The 22,132-nt window shown below is 49.9% G+C and overlaps 1 protein-coding gene and 1 long non-coding RNA gene across 7 annotated transcripts; one reads left to right on the top strand and one right to left on the bottom strand.

The window, feature by feature from the left end:
- Nucleotides 1-1,051: 1,051 nt before the first annotated feature.
- LOC311605485 lies at nt 1,052-17,379 on the top strand. Of its 2 annotated transcripts, XR_014781981.1 has the most exons (4): nt 1,052-1,200; nt 5,604-5,669; nt 6,263-6,477; nt 16,471-17,379. It is a non-coding gene; the product is annotated as an uncharacterized lncRNA (long non-coding RNA). The 2 variants fall into 2 exon arrangements; XR_014781982.1 differs by lacking the exon at nt 1,052-1,200 and having other exon boundaries at nt 5,555-5,669.
- On the bottom strand, nt 4,481-9,161 carry TIFAB (TIFA inhibitor). 5 transcript variants are annotated; one of them, XM_084796067.1, is made up of 4 exons: nt 8,452-9,161; nt 8,097-8,193; nt 6,918-7,146; nt 4,481-6,676 (listed from the first exon to the last, which is right to left on the bottom strand). In XM_084796067.1, the coding sequence occupies exons 3-4, from the start codon at nt 6,941-6,943 to the stop codon at nt 6,034-6,036; spliced, it is 669 nt and encodes a 222-aa protein (XP_084652193.1). In that variant the 5' UTR covers nt 6,944-7,146; nt 8,097-8,193; nt 8,452-9,161; the 3' UTR covers nt 4,481-6,033. The 5 variants fall into 5 exon arrangements, with proteins under 5 accessions (XP_084652193.1, XP_084652196.1, XP_084652192.1 ...); XM_084796070.1 differs by having other exon boundaries at nt 8,118-8,193; XM_084796066.1 differs by having other exon boundaries at nt 8,097-9,161.
- Nucleotides 17,380-22,132: the final 4,753 nt, after the last annotated feature.

Raw genomic sequence — 22,132 nt, 5'->3', positions numbered from 1 at the left:
GAGGTCTATTGGGAGGCGAGATGGTGGGTCGTGTAGAGGGGAGAAACCCCACCACTTCTGCCTCTTCTCACCAACTCAGGGGTCACCTGTAGTCCCAGCTGGCCATGAGCAGCCTCTCCCTCAGAGCCCTCCTGTTCCACAAGAGACCCTCATGACAGTTCAGGACAGAGCCTACTCTAGTTTCACTTATATCTCTTCCCTTAGCTGCCCCTCCAGTTACAGGGGTGCAGCCAACAGTGGCTGTAACATGTGTACGTGCCAACCTCTGAATTCCACTTTCCTGTTTAGATCCTCAGCAATTCTCCCACTTGTGTCTCCAATTCCTCAAATTTTATATATACGTGTGTGCGCTCGTGTGTGTGTGTGTGTGTGTGTGTGTGTGTGTGTGTGTGTGTGTATTACTTGAGACCGGTTTTGTTTGCCTGATTTGATCCAGCATGATTAAAACCCTCCAAACAAAGATACTTAATAGTGTCCCTGTTCCCAGCCCATCTCGACAGGCTCTCTGGAAGAACAGTATCATGACATCTGACCTTGCAAAGAGGCAACCCCAGAAACCATCAGGTCTGGCTGCCAGGCTGAACACTGGCCTCGTGCGCAGCCTCTGCTTTGCTCTGAAGACTGCCCCCCACCCCCAGCCCCGCCCCGAATCCCTGTCTCCACAGCTTTAAGGGCTTCCTTCTAGCAGTCAGGACACTGGACTCCATGCCTGGAACGTGGGGGCGTCTCTGTGTTGATAGTATGCCGGGGGATTACAGACCTGACAGGGGAAGAGAGGGATCTCCTGTTGCTCTAGAGCCAGGCCCACATGGTGTGTTCTTCATTCCTTCACGGCTATGATCCTGACTCTGATTTGTTCTTTCTCTGTCTCCTTCTTGTTCCCAAATGTCTAGAGCTGTGCCCTTCTAAGGTGCAGTTGTCGCCCTAGGGATGGAGGCCGGTTTTTTTTTGTTTTTTTGGTTTTTTTCTTCCTGAAAATGAACACCAGAAGGAACAGGGAGCGGTCGGGATGGGGGTGGGTGAGTCGCAGCCTCTCTGGAGGACTGAAGGAGCTCCCTTGCCAAACAGCGCCTTAATGCCCTTTCAATCTACAGGCCTAAAGGAGAAAGCAATTACACCTCTCTGCTGGGGTTCACCTGGCCCTCCATTGCTCACTTGAGATGCTTCCTTCCCACTGGAGCATGTGATTGGAAAACAAAGGTAAGTGGGAGCAATTTTTTCCTCCATCATCTGCACACACACACACACACCCCACCCCATGCAGGCTTAATGCCTCAGCCATAAAAGCATTTACAAACTCTAAAGAAAGATAATGACTTCCCTTCTCACGGCCCAGTCACAAGGAGGTAATGCTGTTTCCAATCAGGTGAAAATGTAACTCAAATAGCAGGCTTTATGTCACTTTAATCCGCCTGTGAGTTCACGGTAAAGGTAGGAGGAATCAGAGCCTTGCAATGTGAACCAAGTTCATTAAAATCCACATCTCCTCCCCCAAGCCTTGGCTAGATGGATGGATGGCCTGGGGCAGTGGAGAGTCACTATGGAAGCAATGGATGATTGGAGGCGGGTGTCTCGGCTTGTGTTGGTTTCTGGGCAGCAGAGGTAGTGATGAAGCATCTGCACTCAACGAGGCTTGCTTGCTTCTGGGTGATGGCAGCCTAGTGGTGCAGTGAATAGTTACCGAAATGATTCTCAGTTCCACCAGGTACCAGGAGGCCTGAAACTGGACCCCTCGACTAAGGCTTCATTTACCAATTTATGGGGCGACTGCTCCCTCGATGCCCTGTTGACAGAACTGACTGCTACTCCTTTGTGTACCAAAAGTATTTCTCAGGTTAAGAACTGTCCTGTTCAGGCCTCTGGCAGGGTGGCCTCCTGGTGCCCCATGGTCTCAAGTAGTACTGGTGTGTGTAGTTGGCAGGCTGGCACATCAAGATGGGTATTACTGGTGCGTGCTTGGGAGAGGAGGCTAGGGAGAGGAGATTTGGCAGGTGACTGGCCTGGACCCTGCCTAGCCAGCTGACTCCTGATTGCCACTAAGAGCCCTTCTCAGGGTCTCCTGGGAGAGCCTGCCCCTCTGTGCCTCTGTTAGAGGCTGAAAGTGCTGATGAGAGGCAGCTGTCTCTCCTGCATTGATGGCCAACCAGTCATCAAGCAAATGTCCCATGCCTGGTTCTGTGTTCTCAGAAGCCCTGGGCTGCCCACTGAGGCAGGAGAGGGAGCAGCAATGCTCTCTTGTTTTGACTCACTGGCTGCTTAGCTTCTTCCTCTGTGGGCTTCAGGTTGCTGGTGTCTGCTCTAAGTTTGCCTTGGATCTGTGTTACCACCATTGACCTGGTGGTACCAGGTGGTGGTACCACCACTGACCTCTGGCCAGTCCCATCCCATCACAGCCAGTGGGAGTGCAACATCCAGCAGCCTTGAGTGGATATAGAGGTTCAGTTAGGCTGAGAGGACTCACATTGTCGGGGAAGCACAGGTCTGTGAGGATCAAGTAGCCTTAACAGGCAGGGCAGGGACTGACTTCTGAATCTTCAGACGTTGTCCCCAGAACTGTAGCGCTCTGAGGTCCATCTGACCGTAAGTGGTTATCTACTCACGGCAGGTGTGTTTGCAGCATATGCGTACATGCAGTTGTGTCCACAGGATCACATATGCTCTACTTGTTCCACTGAAGTGGCCAATGCTAACTGACCCTCCTGAAAGCCTACTGTGTGCCACCGACAAGTTTAAACACAGTGCCTCAGTTTGCTTCTGCAGGAGATGTAATGCAGGAAGCACGGGTCCAAAGACTACAGGATGGCTACGTTAGCAGCAAGGAATGCAACCCAGACAGCAGGCTGACCAGAGCCCAGCCTGGAACGTACCCGTGTTTTGTGTATATGGGGTGTTTGTGGGTCTGTGTGTTCTGTATGCTTCCAAGTGCTCATCTGTGTGGCCACACAGGCTACCCTGCTGGGAGGCGGGAGCTGAGGATGGTCAGAAGAGATGGTCAGACGGGGCCCTGCATAGGCAAGAGAAGTGATGGTGATGTCAAATCCACAAGCCAGGGCCTTGAAGTCAACCTGCAGATTTCAAGTGATAGGGGAGTGAGACGGGGGCCCGTGAATCTGCTGGCGTGAGGCTTGCTTATGTTTTTCAAGAGCAGTGGAGTCGAGCAGAGTCTGTTCTCTTCAAGGGGGGGCTGTTAGTGCACGTTTGTAACTAAAGCACTTGGGAGGCAGACGCAGGATGGTGGGTGCACAGCAACTCTGAGCCTCACAGTGAGACTTTGTCTTTAAAAAAAAATAATAAAAACATTTAAAAGGAAGAGAAAGAGGAGGAGGAGGAAGAAACTTTCCGAAGGAGACTGTGTGAAACAAGCCAGATGTTTCCTGGCTCTTCCCCTTCCTGTGTCTGGCTTGTCATCTTCTAGCCTCCTTTTCAGTGTGAGGACCTCACAGACACTTTACCCAAAACACTCCAACCACACAGTCCCCGCGGAGGAAGGATGCTATTCCAGCGCATGGACCCCTAGCGGGGGTGAGGTCTCCTGAGAGGGAGAGGATGGAGAGAGGCAGACAGCAGCTGTAGCCTGTTCTACAAGTTCTTCAGAGGTGCCAGGAGCTGCACTCAGAGACGCTGGTGCCTTCAGCCTTTGGTGGTCATGCGCAATCTCTAAGCATGTTTCTCCGGCCTCGTCTGTGGGCAGCTGCTCTGGGATGTACAGCTGGACGGACCTTGCATCTCGCAGGGACCTGTGCCTCCTTTAGCATTAGCAGGGCTTCGAAGCACCAGCACGAACTACAGTTTCTCTCTCCAGTGCCAACAACGCCTCTTGTTCTTCAAACCTAGATCTTCTGGTACAAAAGCAGCTAAACCTTCTCCTCCCTCCAGGCCCCAGAGGGACACAAAACCCTTAGAGAGTCACAGCATGCTGAAAGCTCTATGAGCTCTGGAGCCAGATCACTGGGGTTCAAGTCACCCCAAGGGCCATGTTTGTGATAAGCTATGGGATGTGCATATTTTAGCTTCCCTGTCTTAGGGCTCAGGATGGCGGCCACTTTTGAGTGGCTTCTGTGTGCCAGGCACGGCACTAAGCATTTTCCATGTCCTACCTCCTAAGATCCCCTCAACTGTTCTGGCAGGTAGGTATGCTTATTCTGGGCTTCCCAGAGGGAGAAATAGAGGGTGGGCATGGCCGGATGAATCACTTGCCCAAAGTCATCCCGCTCACACAGGACACGGCCCCGGCTAGATAGTTAACCCTCTCACTCTTACTTTCTTTACCTGTGGACTGTGTTTGAGACGAGTGTCTATCTGGGGGACCGTGAGGACTGGCTGTGGTAGTGGAACTGGCTCCAGTGCTCAGTGGCTTATTATAGTGTGACTCAACTAGTAAAGGAATGAATGTATAATCAGCACCAACTTCAAATCCACCTAATTGATAGGGTTAATCTCAAGCCGAACCAGAGGGAAGAGAAGATACAATCACAACAGCTGTGATAACATAGTCAAGTCATCTGTTCCCTTCTGAGGCCTGCAAGCTGCTGGAAAACAGATTGTTTTTCCTGGCTTTGTTTATTCCTGGGTTCTGAGACTTGGTACACATTTGGTATAAGGCAGGTGTTTGGTGTAAGTTCATCAGCAAATAAGGAAAAAACTGCTTTGTGAGTCTTGGGTCCGCTCCCAGCTTGGCCAAGATCCTCGTAGGTAGACCATGCTCTCCTCATCTTGTGTCTGCGATCTGCGTGTACTCAATTCATTTCCTGCTGGAGGAGGAACGTCACAAGCATGGATGGGGTAGGTCTTGTCCAGTGTTGTTTTCTCTGTGGGGAAGATGCTCAGGCCTGGGGAGCAGGGCTGAGCCTCCTCTAGTCTGCTTTGGGCACAGAGTGGTAGGGGATCTTACAGACACAGGGGATATGAATCAGTCTCCCAGCAGCATTGCTCTGTTGGCGTTTTGGGTGCCCTAGCACAGGATCTGGGGTTATAGTGGTTAACAGAGTTTGTGGTGCTCTCCTGCCATCACATGAGTAAACATGATTTCTAAACGACAAGCACTTGCTAGCCCTCTCACTGGGAAAATTCTCTCATCCTTGCCTACTTGGCTCCTTAACGGCCCAGCATTGCCCCTCTCCCCCTGCTGGCAGCTGACTGACTGACTCTGAGTGAGGTAACTCAGGGTTGACTTCTTACACAACCTCGCACTCCAACCACAGAATCAGTTCTGAAAGAGCCTACTTCTGTAGAAACCTGCCTTTGCCTGAAGACCTTTGCCCTTTGGTTAACCAAGGCTCAGGTCTAGAAGTGACTGAGAATGGGAGATTAGGAAAAGGAACAAGAAAAGGAGGAAGAGGAAGAAGAAAGGAGGAGAGGAGAACGAGAAATTCCCAAGCAGTCCTAGCTTCCAGCTCCCCTCCTGGGAGCCTTAGAGCTCCGCTTGCAGCCTCCTCAGAAAAGCAAGTTCCTACCTTCCCTTCCCAATTTCCTCTCACACCTCTTTTAGGTTTCCCCGCTCCTAGATCCACGTGACATCATGGCGTACATGTGGCCCATCTGGGCTCAGGGAATCCTACCGGGCATGCCAGCTTAATGAAATACTTTCCATTTATTAAACACAGGCTTTCCTAAGCCCCGAGCGCCTGTGGGTATTTGAAAGTTGAAGGTTACCCGGAGCTACCACAAAGGTAATTTCTCCACGCGTCCCTGCATTCCTGCTGCAACCCTATGCCTCTGCTCTTAAGCAGCATGTGACATGAGCAACATAAAGTAACTCCTAGCCAGACAAGGGAGGAAACGGGGGGGGGGGGGCGCGAGAGGGCGGGGAGGGAGAATGCTGGCAGAGGTTCCCCAGAACCCCTCAGGGCCTCTAAAAGAGTATGATGTTCCCATTACCCAGAGCTGGGGAGGGCACTTCTCTACCCCTGGGCTGCTCAAAGTTCACAGAAACATTTCCCTGTGGGCAGGGTGGCTGGCCGTGGCATGCGAACTTTGCGTGTCAACTTTGCACAAGGACGTAGCTCAAATATTTCAGCCATGTTTTAGTTAGGGCTAGCTCTCAGCAGCAGGGCTGGTGGGGTGGGGTGTCTCGGAGCCGCCTCTGGAGCTTTGCTTCTGTTGCTCCTCTAGGGGTTGGCTGGAAACAGCCGTCTGAGTCTGAGAGGGACCATGGAGAGACCCCAGGATACCATGAGTTGCTTCCCCCCAAACAGGGGGTGTCTCTTTCTTAACAATGCTTTCCCATTCGTCTGTCTCCTGGGCCTCCGGTCTGTAAATCAAGGGTGAAGGGCTGACATGGAAGTAGCAGACAAAGGCCTCGAGGGAGGTGCCCCCCTCTTTGCGGACTACCATCTGGATGCCAGAGAAGGAGATTCTGTTGACAGTGCTCAGGGGGACCTGCTCCAGGTACCTCAGTGGCAGCCCATTGATCCACACGCGGCTCCTGCGAGTCAGAACTTTGAGGCAGAAGGCTAGCAGAGGGCTACCTTTCTCCAGGTATGGCTCCAGGGACAGGTGGTGGCGGGACAGCTGTGGCAGCTGCAGCTGGAGGTGGGCATCCTGCCCTCGCCCAACCAGCAGCCGGCTGGCATCATGCTGCAGCTGCAGTGGGACTTGGGCAAAGGCAACCGGGCCCTGTGTAGGGTGGTACAGGCTCACTTGCAGGACTGTGAGGGACCTCTCCATAGATGAGATCCTGGGAAGAATGTGACAAACACATATCTCTGTAGCTTTCTGAGCCACACTAGCTGCCCACTTTGGGGACCCTGGGGGCCACATCTTGCAAAGGGGACCATGCCTAAATGGATACAGTCTGTCCAAGCTAGGACAGAGTAGACGTTGACATGAGTGATGTTACTCAGTCTACCCATACTCCAATGGGACACACTGCCCCATATGGTTGTGCCTATCCTTCTAGGCAAGGGAGTAAATCTTACCAGCTTACAGGGTGGAGCCTGAGCATCTACAGGCCATTTGGAGACAGTTTGTCCCTGCTTTTTAGGAACAGACGAGCAGACGTGACAGGCTTTCTTGTATCCGGCAGGCATGCAACAAACCAACCCTTGCAGAGCCCTCCTTTGAGCCAGGTGCCAATCCAGGTGCTGTGGAGACAGGCCTTCACTCTTGGGAGCACCCCTCTTGAGGGGGAAGATACGAGACTTCGAGCTGTGGAGATACAGAGCAACATAAAAGGTCCCGAAAGCCCCCATGGAAAGTGAAAACAGCACCTTCGAGGTGCCCCCAGTGGGCCCCGCACCATGATCAGTGCTCGCCTCTCTTAAACAACTGACAGAAGATCCTAGTGGAGACAGTGGGCAGAGGGAAAAGCTGGCTCCCTGAAGACCCCTCAGGGGCTTCCAGAAACGCACACAAGGTTTCACAGCTCTACCTCCAGTATCTGGGGGGCACATGGGAAGGGCCTCATCCTAAGGCCGGCTTGGTTCCTGCCCGGCTTTGAAGAACACAGACCCTGCCACATCTACATACCCCACATCTACACAACCCAGGGTTTGCCACCACTTTCAGCAGGACCCAAGGGCTCAGCAGAGCTCTGTAGTAATTATACTCTTTCTCTAGTGCCTAGCTTTGGCCTGCAGTATTTTTTTTTTTCTGCTAAGAAGGCGTGTTCTATCCTAAACTCCATGTGAAAACATTGTTCATCGTTCAGGGCCCAGTTCACACGCTCTCTTCTCTGGGGAAGGTGACCTTGTCTCTGTCTTCTTATGTAAACCACAAGGGCACCCGGTCAATCCCTACCTACCCATCCATAGTTTCATTCACAACCCCCCCCATCCGAGTTCTATAGGCTCCTCTCTTGCCTCCCTATGGTCGCCCAGTATGACCCACCAGACAGTCCTTATAGCACTTGGCCATAGCAAGTGTCTGGGGCACATCTGCCAGGTAAGAAGACATCCACATACAGTGGGTGATACCTCAATCAGCTATAAATGGGAGCCTAGTTCTTAAAGGCTATGAGATGGGGAGCCTGTGCTAGGTTGCAAAGCTTTTGTCCTGTTGCTTTTTGAACGGAGTATGTCCGTGGGGAATCTAGTTGACAGTGGGGCCTAGGCCCCCCTCCCAGGATACCCTCTCCCCAGCAGGCAGACAAGACACACCTCAGGCTACTGCCTTCTCACCCCAAAGAATGCCTCTCCCTGAGGCAGGGTGCAGGTTGAGCGCAGGATTGAGGGCTGGGCACCAGTGCCTGCAGGCCTGGTGAGAGTACAGAGTTCGTCCTTTAGAAATCAATGCCATGGCCCAAGGATGTTGAGAGTAAACGTGGCTCTGTGGGATCTCTCTGTGCTACCAAGCAGTCAAAGGGAATGGAAGGCAGCACTCTGCCAGGCAGCACTCCTGCATGGCCAACATGGTTGGCAAACAGGACGATACTGGCTCCAGCCAGGAGTCCTCCCCTTCTGGCTGGCTCTACCAGGCTCCCTGTAGGACCCAGTCCCTCTGATCTTCACCTACCTTACTGCAGGGATACATCTGGCACTAACTGTGCAGCTCTCTGCAGGGAAGGGTCTGGGCTGGGCCAAGGCCTGGGCAGGCTCTTTCATAGTTCAGGAATGCACTGTGTCAGAGAACACGTCAGTCAGTTCTGCCACTCTTCCTTTTTCCCTGTAAGGAAAAAAAAAAGTGCCTTTCACCATTGCAGAAGTGGAACCCACTGCCAGAGTTCTGAAACTGGTACCCCTCTAGGAGGGGCCTCTTAGCATTAGGGTTTTCCTGGGTCTCCGTGCTCCTAAGCCCCAGGGACCACAGAGTACTGGCAGCCTTCCTCTCCCCTCTGAGGGCAGAGAGCTGCTCTCACGGAGCTTCTAGACTATGAGGTTCCTTTCCACTGTCCGAGGTTGCTCAAGGAAGCCATAACTCATGGAGAATCTGCAGGGTATCTCATCAGAGAGTGAGACGTAGGGAAAGCGGGAGAACGGCCACTCACGGGAAGGAAAGGGAGAGCATGGCCGCTCGTGGGAATAGAGCTCTTTTTTTTTTTTTTAAGATTTATTTATTTATTACATATACAGTATTTTGCCTGTATGTATTCCTGCCCTCCTGAAGGGGACACCAGATTTCATTATAGATGGTTGTGGCCACCATACGGTTGCTGGGAATTGAACTCAGGACCTTTGGAAGAACATACAGTGCTCTTAACCTCTAAGCCATCTCTCCAGCCCAGGAATAGAGCTCTTTCAGTGCCTGCAGACAGCCAACTGCTGACTTTGTCTCATCCCCCCCCCCACCTTTAAAATTGTATGTAAGATGCTGTGCTTCTTAATAAATTTGTTTAGCATAATACAGGGCCTGTGCAAGACCTTCAGATCATAAACTTGCCCATCTTCTTTATTTTTCTGCTCCCCTTGTCCTTTTTTCCTCAAGACCCTATCACTGAAGAGTGACCTGCTGGTCCAGCTCAATGAAACAAAATGGACTTCATCACATACGTTATATATGCATTGTTAAAGTCCATCTAGGTGGAAAGGTTGCAGATCATTACAGTGTTTCAAAGTCCTCCCAGTTGCCCAGGATGCAGGAACACAAACTGCAGGTGCACATCATAATCTAAGGACCCATGGTCCAATTTCCTATGTAATCAGTAAAAGAACAATATGTCTCTATGACAAATTAATAGGTGGAGAATGGAATAAAAAAGTAATTACAGCAAAGGCTTGTACGTGCTTAGGAAAAGCCAGCAGAATAAGGACATATAAGCAGGCAGGACAAGGACAGCTCACCCCTGGCCTGCGGTTGGGTTGGGTAGAATGGGATCGGGGCCATCATGCGTGGCTTTCCAGAGCCTCTCCTGCTGCCTTCTCTCAAGAAGAATGCTCTGGATCCAGCACAGTGCCTCTGAGGCTGCGCTTGCTCTGGGGAGCTCGGGGGTGGGGGGTGGGGGCTCCATGGCTACTCCTGGGTCTTTCCTGTCTACCTGAGAGTCAGTGCTGAAATACTGACTCTGAAGCACAGAGGTGACTTGCCAGGGTCACACGGTGAATCTGCAGCACAGCCAGGTGAGGGCCCCAGGTGAATCAATCCCCAGTCTCCAAGGCCTGCCCATCGTGCAATTTGTTGTTTGTTCTAGGCCACACTTTGGGGACAGTATTTGGGTATGGAAAGAGTGGGTGGGGCTCCTGCTCTGTCGTCAGTGATTCAGGAGAGGTGGGAAGGAGCCAGGCTGCCTCTCAGAACCTCTGGATGGTTGGGAACCGGGTGCTTTTCATGGACGTTAAGCTCAGTGAATGAGGCTTTACCACCTTTACCTGTCCTTACTGCATCCTTCCCCCAACCTCCTGTGCCCTGGGTCCTGCTGGTATTGAAAAGGGAGCCAAACAACCATGTCGCTTTGAAAATTCTCTCCTGACAATTCTTGGTGTCTGGCAAGTGGCAATAGTAACCCAAGGAGTGGCTCTGAGGATGTGGCAGGCATGCTACTTGCCTGGGGAGGGTGAGAAGCCAGGTGTAGGTTGGAGAGCTAGACTGGACCTCAGGCTCCTTGCCAGCACTGTATCCTATTCCGTGGAAACAGACACAATCTCTGATGGATAGATGGATGAGACGAAGCTCAAGAGTCACCTCCAGGTGCCTCAGGGATGGGTCTGTGCACAGCAGGGCAAGTCTTCTGGGCCACGGGGCTCACATGTCTCAGTGTTTGTGTATACAGATCTCGCAAGCCTGTTTTTCCACAAGATGCTCCTCCTCAGTGTTCCTCGTGTCTGCAAGTTTATAGGTCTCATGATACCTCAGTGATGCTCATGGCCCCCTCTGTCTTCAGAGGGAGTGGGCCTGGCGTGGGCCTTTACCCCTCCTGAGCTTCTTCCTTGGAGATGGGACACTCCCTGCCCACCACTCTGCTATCGTCATGCCTCAGCAAGGGTGTGGGTAGGCATAAGACGCAAGTCCCTGGGGTGCAGAAACTGGGCTTAAGAACATTTCCCATCAAGGAAGGGAAGTGAAACACCCAGGGGAGTTGTCTGGCAGGAGGAAGTTCCACCCAGGGTCCATCTTCAGGGCATAATGGAAACTCTGAGGCTGGTGTGGAGAGACAACACTTACTGTCAGCTATTTAGGTGGAAGGTGGGAGCCAAAGTGAGTGCGTGGGGGCAGGGGGGGAGGGGGCAGAGAGCCAGGTGAAATGGAGGCATAGCCTCCTGACCTCGCTCAGAAGGTTCCCTCTGACTGGCTGTTGGGCATCTGGCACTGGACTCGAAAGAGTATTGTTTCAGTGAGATGAGACCATTGGGGAGCCCAGAGACAAAACAACCACTTCCTAAAACCTTGCCCTCAGCCTCCCATTCCCAGGCACACTTATGTCTGAGGCTTGCCCTCGGTCTTCTCTGTCAGACTGAGGCAAGTGGGTGCAGTTGGGAGGGGTAAGTGAGATGTGTGGAAAGTGTCACACATAGCAAGATCTGCTGCTACCTGAGCCTTAGCAGAACCTTTGGCTGAAGACCCAGAATATACCTGAGGAGAGGGGCCATTAGAAGAGATGGACACTTGTAAACCCTATGCTCTCAGAAAGCCCCAGTTTGGGCTTAAAACAGGATGGTTTGGGAATTGGATCCCCACCATGGGAGAGATTTATTTAAGTTCCATTTTAATCCCAAGGAGGAAAGTCAGCAAGCATCCCTATGACCCATCTCATGAGAAAACCAAGGCTGGAGCAGTCAGGTGACTTGTTTAAGGTGACACCTCTGGTGGAGTGGGGTGGAAGGAGGTGGGAGGGGGCAATCCAACCACACCAGAGCCTGGTCCTCGCCAGGCTGCACTTGCAGTCAGGTGTTCTCTGAAGTCTAGCTGCCAACCAGCCCCCCAGCCAAGGAGGCCTGCTTCTGGCTCTCCGGCCAACTTGGATGCCCTTGGTGTGTCTTGAGGACCCGCGGCAGCATCCTTACAACCTGCTTTTCAAAGCTGAAGAGGGAGAACAGGCAAAAAGCTTAGGAGAGCCGCTTCTCCGATGGCGGGTGCCGTCACCGGGTTTTCTGCAGCTGTGATGAGACCCTGGCAAAACCACACTGGGGAAGGCAGGTTTATTTCAGCTTACCTTTCCAGGTGCCAGTCCATAACGAGGGAAGTTTGGGCAGGAACTCAAGGTGGGACTGAAACACCGACAACGAAGGAACTCTGCTTACTGCTTGCTCGCCATGGCTTGCTCGCATACATTTTTTAATGCAACCTAGGACCACCTGCCCAGGGGTGGTGCCACTCAAAGTGGGCTGGGCCCTCCCACATCAGCCATTAGTCAAGAAAATGCCCCCACACATGCAATCTAATTGGAGGCAAGTCTTCAATCGAGGGCCCCTCCTTCCAGGTGGCTCTAGTTTGTGTCAAGTTAAAAAAAATAATCAACACAAGGAGAGAGCCTGGTTCCTTTGATTCCAGGTGTCCCAGAATGGCTCGAGGGAGATGCCACTCAGACTGCAGTGAGTAGAGGTGAAGTAGGAGGGTACAGGGCAGCAGGCCACACGGAGAGGTGGTCACAGCTGTAGGAGGAACAGTCAGGGAGCTTCCGGCCAGCAGGGCCTTGCTCCTATAGCTGTAGTCTTGGCCCCGGGGGTCCCCCCCCCCGTGGGGCTGAGCATGGTCGCTCTATGATTAGGACAATACTCCCTGCCCCTTCCAGCTCTCAGAGAAGGGCACGTGCTTGTGACCCGCTGTGACTGTGACGCCCAAGGCAGGGGAGCCTTTCTGCTTCTGTGAGCAAATTTATGAAAATAAAAAACTTGCAGGAGGAGAAGTCTGTTTGAGCTGCAGTTTCATTACATTTCAGCCCCTGGCCGTGTGGCTTCATGGTTTTTAGGGCTCGAGCAAGGCAGAATCATCAGAGCAGGACTGAAGGGGGTGGCAGAAAAAGGGAAGGGCTGGGGAAAGGAAGCGCTAAGGATGAGATAGGCCCTACAAAGCCTGCTTCCTGCTACTTCCTCCAAATGCCCCCTCCCTCTGCCCCCTTTCTCCACCCCCCACCCCCGCCGCTTTCTGTTTAACCCCATTGACAAAGCCAGCACCCTCATGGTCCCATCGCCTGTCACTATTGCCATTCTCTAGGGACTAGGACTCCATGAGCCTATGGGAGACTGTTGATATTCAAACAAGCAGCCACCAGGAAGGTCTCCTGTGCCTGTGGTGATAGGGAGTTGGTGCACTTCTGGATGTATGGTTTGGCCTGGTGGAGTGAGGGTGGGAGGTGAGTTTCTGTTCCTTAACTGGCTCTGCCTTGCTCTGTCCTCTGCCCTTGTCTAATAATAATCATGGCATATTTGAATTTCAAAACACTAAAATGTAGTGATGCCTTCCTGAATACTACTGTGTTTCTTACTAAATACTATGTTACATACTAAATACTACTTCTTACTAAATACCCAGTCCCCCACAGCAGAGATGGGTCCCACTATTTATTAGTCTTTTGTTACAAATGAGAAACTGATGATCTCGTTTTTGGATCCTCTATATATTATGTAGCGAAGCTGTCTCTCAAACCCAGATGTGACCTCCAAATCTTTCCCCCTGACTCCTGTACTCTGTGTCAACTCAAGGGGCAAGCCCTCACTGTCTGGGTGGGGCTCAATTAAGTTGGAACAGCTCTGCTGTCCGCTGGCCTAAATCCTGCTACCAGTGTGGCCCTTCTAGCTTCCTGGTGCATGCCTTCCCAGAGCACGGGAGGCTAGCCTCCACCCGCTACATGCCTTCCCAGAGCACGGGAGGCTAGCCTCCACCCACTGCATGCCTTCCCAGAACACTGGAGGCTAGCCTCCACCCGCTGCATGCCTTCCCAGAGCACTGAAGGCTAGCCTCCACCCACTGCATGCCTTCCCAGAGCACTGGAGGCTAGCCTCCACCCACTGCATGCCTTCCCAGAGCACTGGAGGCTAGCCTCCACCCACTGCATGCCTTCCCAGAGCACTGGAGGCTAGCCTCTACCTGCTAAGGAGCCAGAGCTGGTGAGAAGGGGGAACTGCTGCTGTTCTGGTCTACAATTGTTCCCCAAATTCCAGGATTCCTTATTAAATACAAATTCACTGCTGTTCCCCATTCATAATTTACACGGAGTTAAACTCTGTGCTAAATTTAACAGTGCCTGGACCCCTGATCAGTCCCTAGGGGAGTGAACAGGACACCCAGAACTGGGACCCTTAAGCCCAGCATTAACTCACATGTTTGTCTCCCTTTGTCCACAGGATGCACTGGTTGTCCCTCAGGCGGCTTAAAAGCAGGGACTTGGAGGAGGCCTCCCGATGCTCTGGCTTACATAACCTCTGCTCTGCCTTTACCCACAGCCTCCAGATGAAAAAGGAGCCACAGGGCAAGAAGGGAACCTGCATAGGGCTATCACAGGCTAAGTGATGCTGGCACCTGGTAGGCACTTATATGCTTTATCTTTATGTAGGTGGGCATATGAACATGCCAGGCCCAGAATGAGGGCCACCCTTCATCTTTTTTTTTTTTTTTTTAAGTTTTCAAACACTACTCCTGAGATAGCTGTCCCATGCTCTGGTAGCCATTAATACACTCAGGGCCTTCATAACCATATTACTTTTTTTCTTGTTCTTGTTTTGTTTTTCGAGGCAGGATTTCTCTGTGTAACAGCTCTGGCTGTCCTGGAACTCACTCTGTAGACCAGGCTGGCCTCGAACTCATAGAGATCCACCTGCCAAGCCAGGCATGGTGGTGCACGTCTGTAATCCCAGCACTCGGGAGGCAGAGGCAGGAGGATTGCTGTGAGATGGAGGCCAGCCTGGTCTGCAAAGTGAGTCCAGGACGGCTAAGATAACATAGAGAAACACTGTCTCGAAAAACAAAAACAAAACAGAGAGAGAGAGAGAGAGAGAGAGAGAGAGAGAGAGAGAGAGAGAGAGAGATCCATCTGCCTCTGTCTTCCAAGTGCTGGGATTAAAGGTGTGCGCCGCCGCCGCCGCCGCCGCCGCCGCCGCCGCCGCCGCCGCCGCCACCACCACCTGGCTCTTTTTTTTTTTTTAATGTATAATTGCATGGTGTGAAGACATATGCATTTGCAACTCACGTGTGTGTAGATATGCATGCGTGTGTGTCGATGCACATTCTTTAGAAGCCAAAGGTAGATTTTGGGTTACTGGTAGTATTGAGTCAGGCCTCTCACTTGAACCCAGAACTTGCCAAATAGGCTGGTCTCTTTCTGAGTGGCAGAACTGCATGCAGGTGGTCCACCACACCCACCCCTGTATTTACACAGGTGTGAAGAATTCAAACTCAGGTCCTCAGTTCCTTACAATTGTTCCACAGGTGCCTCACCCACAGAGCTGTGTCACAGCCCGCATCACCTCTCAGATGATCTAAGACTGTCACAGTGGCAGCTGCATCTCACAGGCCACCGCCTGGGAAGCCTGGCTTGGCTCTGCCATTGCTGTACAGCCCTTCCTCTCAAAGTGTGAACAAGCAGCCCTTCTCCCCAGATAGGGCACCCACAACACACCAAAGAACGGCTTAGTGGGCCAATTAATTTATTGGTTCAACTTGCAGGAGTGGAGAATCTCCAAATTTCACACTCAGTACGGGCAATGACTTCCCAAAATCTGCACAGAGGAGCTCCTCTCCAGCTAACCTTCCGTTTCCTTTGTGCTCTGAGTGCCTCCACCTCCTCAGCTGTCAGCTGCACTGGCTGCCTCTGCTGGGTCAGCTGGCCACAGTCTACAGGGCTCTGGGTAGGGCCAGGAGTGGTGATCCACTGCACTCTCAGCCACAGGGAACGTCAGGCTCCATCTTGTGGGGTTGGTTGTGAGTGAGCCCAGCTGCTCTGCTTTCAGGATAGTGATGGGCATACCATGCCCAGAGGCCGGAGTGCCACAGTGGCCGTGGACTTGGCCTCTGGATTTAGAATAAGAACAAATTACTCCTGCACAGCCTTCTTCACCTCCACCTCCAACATTGTCATTAGTCCTATAGGTCTTAAAATTTCTGTATCAAGCTGGGTTAGTGGTGGCGCACACCTTTAATCCCAGTACTCGGGAGGCAGAGGCAGGCGGATCTCTGAATTCCAGGCCACCTGGTCTATAGAGTGAGTTCCAGGACAGGCAGGGTTACACAGAGAAACATTGTCCAAAAAAAAAAAAAAAAAGAGTCCATATGAAAGAGTTAGGTAAAGCACTTGCCACAAAAGCCCAAAGACGTGAGTTCAACCCCAGTACACACATTAAAAAAAAAAAAAAGCGTAACCTAGTGGCACATGAGTGTACTCCCAGTACTGGGAAGGCAGAGACAGTTGGGTTTCTGGGGCTCACTGGCCAGCTAGCACAGCCTACTTGGTGTGCTCCAGGGCAATGAAAGAACCTGTTTAAAAATTAAAAAAAAAAAAAAGGAGACCAGCACCTGGGGAATCTCACACACACACACACACACACACACACACACACACACACACACAGGATCACACACATACCTACACTTGCACACATACATGCACACACACATACACACGCATGCACATACATACGTGGTTCTGAGTTCTGCTTTCTCTTTCAGGGTGTCCAGGTGCCACCGGACACGAACTTTGCAAAGATGAAGCAGAGTCTGGAATGCGTGGGGTCTGCAGGATTCCAGTCCAGCTTGGGGTGTGGGGGGAGCTTGAGGGTGCAAGAGGAGAAGGCCTTCTCTGAGAATTTTAGCATTACAGCTCTCTTAGCTCAGAGCTATGCAAAGAAACAGCAGCTCTTAGGTGATATTTAATGAAAGAGTGTATGTGTGTCTTTACTATATGAACCTTGGGGAGTGGGAAGGGGTTTTTGGGGTGAATGCATTTCATTGGCTGGGGCTAAGATGCTGGCAATGGTCTCTTTGCATGGGGAGGAATTCCAGGTGCTGGGTTACATGACTACATAGAGAACAGTGGAGGTAGAGGGTCGTAGCTGCGTGGGTGGGCCAGGGCATGCAGGCTCAGAACAGAGACTGCCCATCTCAAGTCTGAAATTTCTCCAGTTTGAACACAGTCTACCTGGACAGCTCAATGCCAGTTCCTCTGGTGGCATGGCCCACATGCTCCACACACATACACACACACACACACATATGCACACAAATACACACATACACATATATACACATGCACTTGCACACATATATATACACACACATGCAAATATAGGTACATTTACCTGGACATACATACACACGTGCACACAGACACACATATATACACACATGCACACACACGTATACACACACGTACACACACACACACACACACACCTCTTAAAAGCATAGATTTCCTTAAGAGCTGAATCTGTCTGGGGAAGATGACCTCACAATGTGATACATGGTCACACATGAACTTTCTGTTTTCATTGTAAAATGAAAGCCCAGTGTAAATATGGCTTACCACACTGTGAGAATAAAGACTATCTGAAAATCATGTGTCTTCAAATTTCTAATGTACCATGAAAAACAAGCAAAACCCCCTTTCTATGGAAGTGTAGTTTGTTTCCATTGCTTAAAGCACTGGGTGATCTGAAAGCAGAGGAAAAAGAAAAGAAATGGCATCTTGGTAAAGGTAAATTATGCACACATATAGTCGTACTGGCCCATTTTTGTTTCTGTTGCTGTGATAAAATATCTTGACAAAAGCAACATAGTGGGGAGGGGTTTGCTTTAACTCGCAATGCCAAGTTACTCTCCATCACAGTAAGGAAGCCAAGGCAGGAACTCCAAGCAACCAGTCACAGCACATCCAGGGACCAGCAGAGAGAAATGAGTACCTGCATGGACTGCCCCCCAAGAGGCAATCACACCAGACTATAGCCCGTGCGGGTCTCCCCACGCCCAGTCACACCGTGCCAGATATATGGGGAATACAGCAGCGACCAACATGAGAAGGCACAGCAGCAGTGGAAATTATCCAGAGATGAAGGCCCCAGGCTGTGCCTCTCCGAGGTGCATCCATCCATCATAGCCCAGCAGAACGGTGGGCCATCTTCTGGAAGCTTACACTTTCTTCTGGCCTATGTAGTCCAGGACCCAAACTCAGGGGATGATGCCACCCACAGGGGGCTGGCACTTCTCACATCGATTAACATAAGACAGACAGTCCCTCACTGAGACTCTCTCCCCTGAGAAAGTCTCCTCTTTAATTGTCAAGATGACAATTAAAACCAACCAGCACAGCTACCAAGTACATTTAAACTACTGTATGGACCAGCTCCAGGATTTTTGCATACTCATTAAACAAGACCTCTCACTTCTTTCTCCCCCAGCCTTTGGTCACCACCTTTCTACTTTCTACCCCTTTGAGTTTGACTACTCTAGATTAGCTTCAAAGAACTGGGATCATACGGATTCATGTTTTTTGGGGGGACTGGCTTATTTCACTTGCCATAGTGTCCTTAATGTTTATCTATAATGTTAGCCTGTATCAAAATTTCATTCCTTTTTATGGTTGAATAATATTCCCTTGTATGCAATCACCAGTTTTGTTCATCTACTCACCTGCCAGTAGATGCTTGGGTTGCTTCCATCTTGGCTATTGCGGTTCTGGCTGACGCCATGCAGGAGGGACTGCAGTGGGCAAGTGAGCTTTCCGGAGATGGTCCAGTGTTTTGCACAGCTGTGATGGATGTACCCTGAAGAGGCACAGCCTGAGGGCTTCATCTCTGGATTACTTCCTGTTGCTGCTGTACCTCCTCATGTTGTTCATTGCTGCAGATCAATAAGATGAACTTTCATTCATAAAATAACATTGTTTAGATGAATTAACGATTTTACAGAATTCCTGATTTGATTTAAATAGTTTAAGAAAGTTAGGTTAAGATGTTTTTGCTGTAGAAAGTCTTAGGGAACAATTTATAGTTCAAAAAGGCACACTTTTTTTAAATTAAAAAATATATTTTGTTTTTGTTTTTCTAGACAGGGTTACTCTGTGTAATAGCCCTGGTTATTCCAGAGCTCTCTTTGTAGACCAGGCTGGCCTCAAACTCACAGCAATCCGCCTGCCTCTGCCTCTGCCTCCCAAGAGCTGGGATTAAAGGTGTGTACTACCTTGCCCAGCAAGGCACACTTTTAATAGCTGAGCTAGGGACCTTTTGAGGTCAGGGAACAATAACAATGACAGCCCACCTGGTCCTAGGTGACGCACCTCTCTCCTGCTGAAGCCGGCCTGGCAATGACTAATTTCTTGAACCCATTTTTGCCCTCAGCTTCCTGATATGATTTAATTTAAAAAATGTTAATGAGTAGATGTGCACCTTGAGGTTTTAAAGTTTTTTTTTAAAAAAATGACTGTTTTTAATATGAAAGTTTAGATGTGTGAGTCTCTTAGATTTTTATAAGATTACTTTTTAAGATAAATAATAAAACAATTGATTCTTTTTTTGTAACTGCAAATTGCAGCCTGCCAGTAAGAAGAAACTTTACCTTGCTTCCTCAATTAACTTTGTTAATCTATAACAAGTTGTTTAGTTGCAAATGATGTGGGTTCTTGGGAATAATTTTTTTCACCCATGAAAGGTAAACCGTCTGATCATGTGAGGGTATTGGGGAACGTGTTTTTCTATGTATACTCGTAATCGTTCACTTAAAGAAAAATAGAATGTAACCACTCTGCTATTTTTGTACCGCTTAAAAGATTTTGCTGGGATAAATAAGCTGTGGGAGAAAAAATAAAGTTGTTGGAGCTTTGCTCCATTCACCTAGTGTGTGAATGTGTGTGTGTATGTGTGTGTGTGTGTGTGTGTGTGTGTGTGTGTGTGTGTGTGTGAGTAAGATTCTTTCCCCTCTTTCATTCTTTTCTTCGATGGCCACAAGGAGTACCAGGCCCCCAGCCACCAGCTACAGGGAGTATTGGCCCAGAGAATCAAGCTTTGTACCCCTAGAGAAAAGTCTGCTGAGTGATCAGTAGCTGACTTTATGCTCCACCTCAGTTTACCCTGACTGTCGAAGCTGGCCCTTGACATGATTCCATGCTGATATGAACATGGTGGGTCAGGGGAATACATACATGTTTGAGTCTTTGCCTTTAGTTATAACAGTTTAGCATCTGTTATGGCTTGACAATGAAGTGTCCCCCACTGGCTTAGGTTTTTTTTTGTCGTTGTTGTTGTTTGTTTGTTTGTTTTTAACACACAGCCTCCAGCTGACTAGAAGGAAGTAGGTCACTGGAGGCATCTTTGCCTAATTCCTTGCTGGCTGTTGTATTCTCTGCTTTCTCCATGGCAACAAGTGAAGAGCAGCATCTGGCGCATGATTCTACCACCATGATGTTTCACTCGAGCTCATGGGTCAAGCAACCACGGGCCAAGCTTTCACATACCATACTCAACACACACCCTAAGCCTCTACATTGGTGACAGATGAGTATCAAGAAGTAGAATTTTGTGGCTCACATTTTTTTCTTTAAAAAAAATTATTTATTATGTATACAATATTCTGTTGGCATGTGAGCTTACACTCCAGAAGAGGGCACCAGATCTCATTATAGATGGTTGTGAGCCATCATGTGGTTGCTGGGAATTGAACACAGGACCTCTGGATGAGCAGCCAGCGCTCTTAACCTCTGAGCCATCTCTCCAGCCCCTGTGGCTCACATTCTATGTCTAAATTTTTTGAGGAATTGCCATCCTGTTCTCCATGGTCACTGCACTAACTCACATTCTCATCATTGGACTACGAGGACTGTGGTTTCTCTGCATGCCCGCTGATAACTGGCATTTTCTATTTTTGGTGGCTAAGGGATGACAGTCATTGTGGTTTTGATTTGTGTTCCTCTGGTGATGGGTAGAGCACATCATCTGCGTATGCATGTTGGCCACTTTTGTAAACATCTGTGGAGAAACAACAACTCAAAGTCCTTTGTTATTTTTTTCAGTTTTTGCTCTTATTACTCTGGTTGGGTTTCAGGAATTCTTCACATATCTTTTGGGTCCCTGCCCTTGATCAGATCTGCATTTTACAAATATGTTCTTGTATTCTTCATGTTGCCTTCTCATTCCATTTTTGTGTGAGTGGTGTGTCTATGTGCTCTGCAGCTGTGCACACATGTGCCTGTCGGGTGTGCATGTATTTGCATGCTCATGTGGTTGGAGGCCAGACGTCGACGTTGGATGTCTTCCTTGATCACTCTACTTCGTTTTTGTTTGTTTATTTGGTTGGTTTTGTTTTGTTTTTTTGGTTTTTTGAGACAAGGTTTCTCTGTGTAGCCTTTGTTGTCCTGGACTTGCTTTGTAGACCAGGCTAGCCTCGAACTCACAGTGATCTGCCTTCCTCTGCCTCCCGAGGGCTGGGATTAAAGGCGTGCAACACCATGCCTGGCACTCTCTACATTATTGTTATTATTATTGTTATTGTTGTTGTTGTTATTATTATTATTATTTTGGTTTTTTGAGACAGGCTTTCTCTGTGTAGCCTTGGCTATCCTAGACTCACTTTGTAGACCAGGCTAGTCTCTAACTCACAGTGATCTGCCTGCCTCTGCCTCCTGAGTGCTGGGATTAAAGGCATACACGCCTGACATTCTGTATTTTATTATTATTATTTTGGTTTTTTGAGGTAGGGTTTCTCTGTGTAGCCTTGGCTGCCCTAGACTCACTGAGGAGGGGTGGCCGAAGCGTGGCACCGTGACTGCCTAGCTGTGCCTGTGTTCCTGGATGGCTGCAATAACAGCATTCCTTCAGCTAGGACGGGAATGAGGGGAGCTTTTCTCTCTTGTTTTGTTTTCAGCTATTTCAAACTATATGGTGCTGGAGAGGTGGCTCATGCTGGAGAGGTGGCTCAATTCTTGGGAGTACAGTCTGCTCTTCCAGACAGTTCAATTCCCAGCAAGCACATGACAGCTCACAGTCACATTTAACTCTTAAGTTTAGAGGATCAGACACCCTCTTCTGGCCTCCAAGGACACTGCATGCTGACAAAACACCCATACATACAATAAGAAGGACTGAATGCAGTGTTTCCCCACACAGCAGGCCTGTGAGCCAGCATATTTCTGATGTCTTTACCCTAAGACTAAGACAACAGGGAAAGGAAAAGTAATTGAGTGATGAAGGTGAACCTCTTATGTCCACCAGTTCAATGAGAGACCCAGCTCAAAAAAATAAAGTGGAGAGCCGGGCGTGGTGGTGCATGCCTTTAATCTCAGCACTCGGGAGGCAGAGGCAGGCAGATTGCTGTGAGTTTGAGGCCAGCCTGGTCTACAAAGCGA

Source organism: Acomys minous, assembly GCF_964271855.1.
Source record: "Acomys minous genome assembly, chromosome: 9".
In the NCBI taxonomy this organism is placed as follows: Eukaryota; Metazoa; Chordata; class Mammalia; order Rodentia; family Muridae; genus Acomys; species Acomys minous.
This window is presented reverse-complemented; position numbering and strand designations above follow the sequence as displayed.

What these genes read in the sequence shown, in the direction of transcription:
- TIFAB (XM_084796066.1), bottom strand. Translation starts at nt 6,943, where the DNA reads ATGCTCAGGCTCCACCCTGTAAGCTG. An exon ending in AGGCTCCACCCTGTAAGCTG is followed by an intron (nt 6,677 to 6,917) that starts GTAAGATTTACT and finishes CATTCTTCCCAG; the next exon opens with GATCTCATCTATGGAGAGGT.